At 35.3% G+C, this 10,370-nt stretch overlaps 1 protein-coding gene across 2 annotated transcripts in view; it reads right to left on the reverse strand.

The window, feature by feature from the left end:
- Window positions 1-10,370, reverse strand: part of UBR2 (ubiquitin protein ligase E3 component n-recognin 2) — a 55,005-nt gene that overhangs the window by 16,816 nt on the left and 27,819 nt on the right. For both annotated transcript variants that reach the window (XM_026844951.1, XM_026844952.1), the window contains exons 21-30: window positions 9,290-9,342; window positions 8,925-9,027; window positions 8,247-8,295; window positions 7,727-7,881; window positions 5,677-5,779; window positions 4,831-4,940; window positions 4,540-4,620; window positions 3,602-3,783; window positions 2,714-2,913; window positions 1,394-1,487 (exon numbers count right to left, since the gene is read on the reverse strand). In XM_026844951.1, coding sequence (XP_026700752.1) covers window positions 1,394-1,487; window positions 2,714-2,913; window positions 3,602-3,783; window positions 4,540-4,620; window positions 4,831-4,940; window positions 5,677-5,779; window positions 7,727-7,881; window positions 8,247-8,295; window positions 8,925-9,027; window positions 9,290-9,342 — 1,130 coding nt within the window. The remainder of the gene's footprint in view (window positions 1-1,393; window positions 1,488-2,713; window positions 2,914-3,601; window positions 3,784-4,539; window positions 4,621-4,830; window positions 4,941-5,676; window positions 5,780-7,726; window positions 7,882-8,246; window positions 8,296-8,924; window positions 9,028-9,289; window positions 9,343-10,370) is intronic.

Raw genomic sequence — 10,370 nt, forward strand, 5'->3', positions numbered from 1 at the left:
AGTGGTAAATTATTAAAACATTAATGTATAAATTAATGAATTCTCATGAAGACACTGTTTTGCCTTTTCTCAGATATACATAAGAAATTATATGAAAGAAAGAGCTCTACCCTCTGGCTGATAAAGTACTACTAACTGCAGGCTATCCCCAGTTTTTGGCAGCCTAAATCCCCCAAAACTGCTGAAGTACACTGGGCATTAAAATCACGTTTAAGTCTGATCTTTAGCAATTTTCATTTAGGTAAAAAAAAAAGGTAAGAGGAAGATGTAAAGTTGAATGATTAAAAAAAATTCTTCAGTTTTACATAAATTTTAAGGGAGGTGCCATGATTATCCACATGCATATTCCAGTACAGGCCATAACAGAGCAGCAACTGGACCAACTGGTGGCTCATCTTCAAATCCTATATATGAAAAGGAACGGAATTCATTGCTTTGCTAAACATAACTGCTATTCCAGAAGTCTCTCGGATGGTTCAGTGTGCGCCCAGCGATGACCCTAAAATGGTCTGAATACAGGCATCTAAGTACATTTCCAGGAGTTAACAGCAACCACACACCTACACAAGAAGATTAAGAATGCATCTTCCGTGAGCAATGATATTAAAAATCACAAATAAAACCTGCATGTGATTAATGCCACAGAATCTCTGGAAGCTCCTAACAATCTTCACAAAAGGCAGAATTTGAAATCAGGCACTTAAGGAGCCATGCCAAGAACCAAAGCAAGGGCCTAATTGAAGTTAGAGGTTTGAATGGTTTTCATTTGTCATGTGGCATTGGCACCCTATGGCACTAAGCACATTTATCCCCCTCCAAAAATCAAAGAATAAAAAGAGCTGGAAAAGGTTTTATAAAAAAAAAAAAATTAAGAACACAGGATAAAATTGAGTTTATGTTGAAGATGAACTAGACTGCAGATGTTTCTACTTGAAATTAAGTATGATGGAGGAAATAAGAGTACAAGTAATGCACTGTCATTTAAAACTTCAGTAGAGAGCACAAGAAGCAGCAGGAACATGTCTACTACCAAACTGCAAAAAAATCCAAACCATCTGAGCTTCAGTTCAGATATATGTGCACCACAGGGGTGCATGTGCACTAATATGTATAAGGATAAACAACTAAAGGAAATGAAAGCTGCAATGTGTGGTTTTGAATTATTCTCTACCAAGATGACAGATAGTGGATGGAAATAATTTTGAACATGTTTACAGCATTTATTATAATGATTTCTACTTCGCACCCCCACAACAGAAAGCTGTTTTAATTGCTTAATGAAATTTCTGTTTAAGTTTACTACATGGTAGTAATTTTGACATTAAAATTAGTGCCGTTATGCAAACTGGCATGATGTGCTATCTGGACTAAAAACTTAAATATAAATTTTTACCTTTGCCAACAATGAGCATGCATAATATGTCCACAGCTACCCGTGTGTGTTCCACATGACAGATCCGGGTGCATGAATAACGGGTCATATTTTTCTGTATTTAAAACAAAACAAAACAACTTTGAAATAAACATTCAATAAAAGACTTAACTGCAGACAAATGTTACCACATGTGTGTTATTATTAAACTTTATCACAAAAGTATAACTCATTTGATGAGGCATAAAACATTACTAATCCACAACAACTTAAACAGTTTAGATCATTTACAAGTATCATGTAATTTTGTTTTGAGCATATGTACTGAGATTTCAAACCAAGTTTTCAGAGGTGCTGGGCCCTGCTGAAAGTCCCCAAGATCTACCCCTGCAGTTTTGGTTGTCCAGTACCATTAAACAATGAGTCTAAACCCACTAATGTTCAGAGTGAGAGCCCAAAATGATTCAGTGCAGAAATTTTCTATGTGTTTATGTATACAGAATTTAGAGAAACCTTTGTAACAATGCCACTGATCATTCTGATTTGTTTCACAAAGTAACCTAAATTCAAGTATTTTTCATTATTGCTAAGAGACATTTCAGATCATATAACTCAAAGGAAGGAAATGTGTATCTTGTGCTTTTGCAGCACTACATCAACACTTCCTCTTTCTATAGTGTCACAGGTGTAGTTTAAGAACAAACACCTGATTTTAAAGGCTTTTTTAACAGTTACAAATAATTTGTCATAAATGGCTGGCAGAACATTTAGATAATGCTTTGCAGTGATGTTACATTTTTTAGAATACACATTTCTAGCTCACTAAAAATATGGGCGTTTTGCCACTGATTACAATGAAGTAATTCACAATCATACAGTTAACATAAGAAAGTGATGTCCCTGTCTCAAAAGCTTGCAGTTGTTACAGTGACTTTGACATTCATTAATATTTGTAATGGTTTTAAGCCCTGCCGGGACCTGAGACCACGTTGCCGCTGTCCCTCCCCCACCCTCGGACACAAGTAGGGCACAAACCCCGGGTTAAAATAAGAAATTTAATACAACAGTGTGATAAAACAATCTGAACAACAACAGTAGCAACAATAACAATAAACAGTAATGAGAGTAAACAAGACAGATATACAGAAAAATGCTGCAATGGATACAGACAGCCCCACACTTCCCACGACCAAAGCAACAAAAGAAAAGCTTTGCTGGACCTGACTTCAGCATGGTATGAATAACCCGGATGGGGATCCCTTCACCCTTCCTGCTGGGGAAACTTAACCCTATCCTGGCTGAACCAGGACAATATTAAAGACAAGTATTAACACTACTTACCAGGATCTGGAGTAATTTTGTTTCTATTTTTAGACAACACAGTTGATCGCTGAATAAATGCTGCCAAGACCATAGCCCTGCTGTCCACTTTAACTTCTTGTTCCTCCTGACACAATATACACATAACAACTTGTCTGTGTTCAGCTACTCTAGTTTGCTCTGGTCCCAAAGCTGTGAGCTTTGCATCCGATATTACAGGGCTAGAATATTCAAAGAACACTAGTAAGCAAATAATTTGAAAAAAATTACAAATCAGACCATGATTTAAATTGATTAATGAGATTACTAGCTTTATGATAAGTGCTCTCTGACAAAAAATAGTTCTGGTGCTTGTACAACAATTCCTATGTCCCCAGAAATAGAACATGATTTCCAGAAAAAATTCCCTCTCCCAATAGTATTACCCACTCCAGTTTAACACAGAAACTATATCTGCGACCCTCCATCACCACTATCCCTCAAGTGCCTGACATAAATTTGGAAAACTCTCTACTTCCCCACAAAATCATTAGCATGCTTCTAGCTACAAGCAGATTTTCTTCCAGATTCTCAACAGACATATAATCAGTTATTTCCCATTTACTATGTTTAATAGCATAATCTCTTCAGTATTATTAACAATTTACTGGATGATTTTATACAAAAAATTATTGGCCTGTTTTTTGTTGAGTACTGTATGAGGATGGGAGAAGGGAGGAATCAGTATTTATCCCACCATCCTGGCAGAAAAGGGGAGGAAAGCATTCTATTTACTGCTGCTTTTTTGGTCTCAAAAAACTTATGAATAGTTTTCCATCGAGTAAAAAAAAAAGTGCTTTTTTTAAGCAGCAAGAATAGGACAATCTGATATAAAAGTTAAAGGAAAAAAATTAAATGAGATTCCTGTACCTATTTTCATGTACTCCAGAGGTTGAAGTATCTAGCTCTTCCAAAGTTTGCTGAAAGAGTTCTTTGTTTTCATTAATGAAGTGCCGCTGCATCTCGGACATCTGGGCCATGATCTTTTCCCTGCGCAATCTGGCAATCTCAGCTTTTCGCTTCCTTTCAGCTTTGTCTTTATCACGTGAACTCTGAAATTGTATTGTTCACTCGGTCATTTTTAACATCTTATTGCAACAGACAATTTATTTTAGCTACTGCTATGTGTAACCTGTAATAACCTCCAAACAATGAAAATCTCATAAAAAGACAAAAGAAAAGTCTACCAAAAAGTTATTTTGTACCCTCTTCAGCTCATGTTCAATGCCAGGTAGAAATACAGATCCAGAAGGGCACTTCTCCCCCTCAACCTTTAACTGTATTTTGTATTTCTCTACCCTTTGAGCAATCATAAGATAAAAAGTGACAGGTCTCCTTTCTACTGCTGCTCTTCCTCCTCCTAGTTGTATTCCTAAATGCACTACACTGCTCCAACATCTTTGTATATTATCTCGAATGTCATGCCACATTAAACAAATTGGCAGAGCTTATCTGGAATGACCTGCACGGTAAAAATACACAGATACCATTTCTTTTAACAACTTCCCAATGAGTCTGAAATTATGGGAAGAGCAGAACCATTAAATGCTGTGATCAGTACTACAATTCTAAGGAGTAAACTTGCAAAGTATTTAAGACTACAGTGTATAAAGCAAAGAAAAATGGTCCAAAGACTGTCCCCATAGGTCTTTCAAACAAATGGGTTGATCTATAAGCTGTGAGACAGAATTTCAGAAATCACTGATGTTTCCCATCATTGATTTAGAATTGCAATTAGAAATATAGTCCTTTGCTAATCACAACCCAGACCTTTTTCAGATCAGCTAACTGTTACAGCTTGCTTTTACCTCCTCCATAATATTTCCCTCTGTCTCAGCCACAGGGCTTGTAGAAGAGCTTTCTCTTAGTTTCTTAATAGTATTGAAAGTCTGTAAGAAAAAAAACATTTGTTTGTGACGTGAATATAACCGTGTATACTATAATGCTGGACAGATAATGCACAGTGTTGGATTCCAGAAGAGGAAAAAAGTAGGTACAACAAATCAACATGTGAAAGAAGGAAATCATCACAGTATATTTAGGAAATTTTCAAAAATCTTTCTCTCATGCTTTTTGGCAGTTATATAACACAGATTTACCTTTAATATCCATCTGATCATGTCCTTGTGCACTTCCAGATGAGGTGCGTTTTGGAGGGTTTCTAGCATAGCTAGTATACTAGGGGAATTATTGGGTGCTTCTCCTGGTCCTGAGAAAAAAATTACGAGAACTGATTATACTGTTACCTGACAAACTAATCATTTACTAACATTAGAAACAACAAAAAACCAAAACCCAACACTTGTGTATGTTCAGCAGCTGAAAAATTCCTTCAACAAATAGGTACAATACAAAACTTTTATTCACCCCTCTGTAAACATTTTCATGAGTACCCTGTAAACCTGAAAAGTTTAGAGGAAAGAGTCTTACAAGTCTTGCTCACAGACTCTATTTTCTTACAAGATAAATGCAGTGTATGTGCTTCCTGGCTGTTTTCATCTTGAGACCTGCCATATAGAACTTGCAATATTTTATTTCCCACCTATTTTAAATGGAAAAGTCGTAGCAACTTTCATGTCTTCACAAAAATAGAAGCCCTAGTCAGAAGACACAATGGAAAGTCAAGATCAAAAGACTACAGTTTTTGAAATTGTAGCATTTGATCATGCAGAGCAACCTTTGTTGAGAAGGTACTTACAGATATTAAGAATCAGATTTCCTGAGAATTATTCAACTCTAATTTCTCCTCTAGAAAAGGCCTTTAGTATTGCTACTATCATAAAATCTATACATACGTAAAGCATGTATGTGTAGTCAGCTTTGTAAAATTTTGATGGATAAACAAATATACTCATCTGCTAAATACTGTTTCAGAAGAATAAAATATTAGATACTGGCATTTTCAGTTATTTAAAATTTGCTACACATTCAAAAGAAAGGCATACTTGATATTTTCTGAGTGAAGGTGAATGTTACAACATTCTCCTCATTGAGATTCTCCAGATGTTGTTTTTCTTCTTGTAGTGCCATTCCAAGCAAATGCAAAACCTAGATGGAAATTACAAGCTTTAGTTATTTAATCCTTCATCGATTCTATTCATATAGTTTGGATAATGCATTAAGAGACAAGTCAGTCATGTAATAAAATTGTAAAATAATAATATGTTTGAAGTTATTTCTACATACATAATTCCAAAGCATTACACAGGCATAACAGAGCATGTTTACAAATTCTTGAAAATTTTCCAGGTAAAAACAACATTATACCACTTGTATCTATTTGCTGTTCTGTCTAGTGAGAAGTCAGTGCTTCTTAGCTTTCTTCCTAGCACTTGCCTGTTATTATCACAAGTTTCTGGACAGAAGCATGATGCACACTTTAAATCCTTCCTACCTATAAAACTTAACTGGCAAAAAGGTAAAATTATGAAACTGATTTTATTCTAACACTCTAGAAAGGCATTTTAAAATAATGTTAACTTTTAGGTCAGTAAAAAGCTGTAATTTCCTTGAACTTAAAAACTGGAATTACCCTATTTGGCACAAAACCAGTCTGAATGGCATTTAAAAAGCTTAAATACTTAAATCTTGGTGAAATCTGTCATCCTGAATCAACCACTTTTGCCACCCCCTACAAACTGGCAGGATGCTCTAGACAAAAAGCATTACTGAATGCCTGGAATCAACACAGATACCCCTTAAGGCAAGGATAATCACTGGAAAATCTGTAGCAGAACTGAAACACAACAGACTAAGTATCTAGAGAAGAAGTGGTAAAACCTGGTTTGAGTAGGTTTTAAATTTGTTTTAATGTGTTCCTCAATCACATCTGTCTAACAGGTCTCATCAGATAGAAGCCACCACTTCCAGATATCTCATATCAACATTTGTATGGTGCTTCCAAGACGAGTGTGGCTGACTTGGGAAAGATGCTGTTCAACTGCACAGCACCAGTCAATACGAAGTATCATGAGTGTCTGAGCAAGTGATAGGTCCCTAATGAATCACACATTTTGGAGAACATTTTTGACAGTACCAGAGGTACTCAAATGGCTGAGCATGTTTCAGTTCAGTTTAAAAAAAAACCCACCCCAAAATCAACTCATTGTATTCAAAGTTATTCCAAAGTCTAGCATTCTCACATTACCTAAATGTAACTACATTCTTCAGTTTTTGTTGTGATTTATAATACTGACATATTGTTCCATTTTCAACTTTTTGTGTGTTATACAGAACTGCTTGTGTTAATTTAAACTTAGCTATAGAAGTTAATATAAACTCAGTAAGACAAAGTAAAAAAAATCGTAGTTTTAAAGCTGGGGTTACATTGCAAAATGTTATTTAAAAAAAAAATCCATCACTATTTTTGAAAAGTTTGAATTTGGATACTAAACCAACAATGCTGACCAATATGAATAACTCTTCGATGTCAGTTCACCACTCATCTTTGCACACCTCAGAAAAATACCATCATAGACAACAAAATCCACAGTAACCGTCCAGGTTTCTGAAGATCATTATAAATAGTGAGGAACAAATGGCTCAGCTGAATTTCCCAAAGCTGATACATTTTCAAGATAGAAAATTCCTTTCTGCACTTTCATGATTTTTTTCTAAAGTGATTTAGCTTAACCTGAAAATAAATAAAGGAATGTCAAGAAAAAGTCATTGTGCTTTACTTAATATGCAACAACTCTGATAAACTGTTCTCTACCACTCTAAACACTATTTCAGCTGATTCAAGCAAAATTCTTCCCTCTTGTGCGCAAATCACTAGAAATTTACCAGTCTTCCATCCACTTAAAAAAAAACCTGCATCAGAGGCAGATGGGTCTCCCTAGTCTTTTATATCTGAAACCACCGTTTATTTCTTAATCAGAGTATTCTGGATGTTAGATACCAAGCAAACAAGCCAAACCTGTAAGTCCACATTAAAATGCTAAAATACATATTCCTTTCTTTAGCGTAAGCATAATTTTAAATAAGGAAACATACCCTCTGGAGCATGGATTCTGACCAGGCATAGCCATTGTGTTCTACTGCCCACTGCAGTATAGTTCCCATAATGCACAGCATGACATCAGACTGCAGAATATTAACCAGACTTGCAAAAAGTGGGCAGAAAGGAGGAAGAGCTGGTGGTGGAAGTGCTGAAAGGGAATTTGTATGTTTAATATTGTGATATATAGTTTGATATAAAATGTCTGACTTTCAAACAGTTTAACAGCTTAAGCCAAGACAGTTTACAGTTGCTTAAAAACTAGTATTACAGATGACAGGCTGTACCAATCAACATGGCTTGCATGTAACAGAAAAGCCAAAGGAATGAACGGTTCAGAAGGCTGGCTCCATGACTCATTAAGATTCCTGTCTATAACCAGGGAGAAATAAGGGAAATTGCTACATTTTCAACCAATTTCTGGTTAGGCCAAGAACAGAATGCTAGTCTAAATGTCAGGGCAATACACAGTTTGATAGGGGCTTCCTTTTCTCATCTTCTCTCAAAGAGAAATACCTGTATCTTCTCTGTTCTGTCTTTTCAGCTTTCTTTGTGCTTCCTCAGCCTGGAATAGAAGAATGATGCCAATATTAACCGGAACCTGTACAAATATAAAACTAATAAAAAAGCATTCATGCTTTATTACATCATTACTGGTTTTTTCCCCCTTTTTCCCAGCCTTAAATAAAATACAAAAACTTCCATGCCTTTTCAGTTTGTCTTACATTCTGCTTGTAAAGTAAGGCATGCACCTTCAAAATTAATCTTTTATCTTGAGCCAGCCTGGATTATTTTTCCAGCATAAAATGGTATGACAAGTCTGAGCTATGGTAAATATGGAAATTTGGTAAATATAATAGCTACGGTAAATTTGGTAATATGGTAAATATAATAAAACAGTAATTTCTATAAAGGTAAGCAAAAATACAGATTGTTTGAATACTTTCAGTAAAATAAGACTTAGGAGAACCCACAAACAGGCTCCTGAAGGCCCACTGATTTCAGTAGCTCTGTATAGGGCACAGAAATCACTGCCAAATCCCAGGCAAATTTTGTTAACATTCTCAAATTAATTTATAAAAGTTAACTTTCAACCAGCTGATAATACTTCTTCACTGAATTGAGCTTTGGGAAAAAAAAAAATCAAGCCAAAAAAGACACAAATAAACCCCATAAAGTTAGATTACCAGTTACCTTTGATTGCTCTGCCCTTGAAAAGTGATAGAAATAGAGATTGAAGTTCCTGGCACACTCTGGTTTTAATTCATACAGCCCTCTGCCTGTTAATCCAGGTTTCCTACAAAAAAAAAGAACCACAAACCAAAACCAACTTATGTTCATTGGTTATTAATATTTGAGCATAAATAGTTTACTAGAACAGCTGAAAACCACTGCTCAAAAGGCATTCTAGAAATCAAGTAACAGTATTAAGAATGACGCACATGAGTAAAGCCATGGGAAAACACCATGACCTGGCTCCCTTTCTTCTGTTCATTCTTTTTCACTAACTTAGATATTCCATTTTTAAAGTAGAAATATTAGAATAAAGGGAAACATACTTGAAACATGCCACTTCTTCAATCACACTTTCCATTCCTGTCTCTCTGTTCTCCTACATTGAGTGAAAAGGCAAGACAGTGTGTTACTGTAGCTCTTGGATTAAACACATTCAAATCAAAGTCAGTATTTCTGGTTTCTAGGCCTTTAAAATGAAATATTGGAAAGTTAAAAAGACAAGTCACTGAAAAAACAGCCACAAAAGGCAGAAGGAGAAATCAGCTCAAACACTATTTCAGGAAGGGGGTAAGAATGTTAAAAGGTAATTTATATACGAAATAGTGTAGTGTGTATGAAATAGAAGCTGGGCAGGGGAAAAAATATTTAAGACTGACAATACAATTTAGAAGTCTAGCTTAAATCCTAGTGTGCTCTTTCATCCAACCTTATTCTTAAAAAAAATTTAAAAAAAAAAGACTTTTCAAATTGTTTAAAATATTTAGAACAATGAAAAATATTTCAGAATTTATCATTAGCAGTACTACCAGTATAGTAAAAGATTAACTTTTAAATTTTGACTGCCTTCTGAAAGTATGTTTAAAAGATTACTTGGAAAATAGTCAAAATAAAACCCCAAAAAACCCCAAAAAATCACCAAAACCAAAAAACCTTTGCTATTCTACAAAACCACTCAAGCAAGAATTCAGATAAATGTTTCTGTCCATGCAAATGAAGCACTTCTATTACACAAATCGATACACTGTGTCTGATTCCATGTTTTTTCAATTACTGTTAGGCTTTTAAATATAACAGCTTTTATCTCTGGATACCTCCAACAACCCACTTCCATACCACTATTCAGAGTTTACAAGCAGACTGCAGAGACTGCCAGCCAGATGGCCTGATAAGAAACAGTATTAAAAAGAGAAAAGAGCTGAAGAAGAAGGTCTCAGGCTCCCACCTCTTTCCTATGTTTTCTTCTTCTTTAGCTCTTTCCTACCTTCTCCATGACAACTATTATCTGTACTCATGTTAACCTTGCTCTTAGCTTAATCATGTTGCTTCCATTCCAAATTAAGTGGCATAAGCTTGCGTATGAAAAGTTTTCAGCAATCAGCCTTACAAAGTTGAAGTTGCTCTTCG

This window comes from Athene cunicularia (genome assembly GCF_003259725.1).
Source record: "Athene cunicularia isolate RWA chromosome 3 unlocalized genomic scaffold, athCun1 chr3_part1, whole genome shotgun sequence".
Taxonomy (NCBI): Eukaryota; Metazoa; Chordata; class Aves; order Strigiformes; family Strigidae; genus Athene; species Athene cunicularia.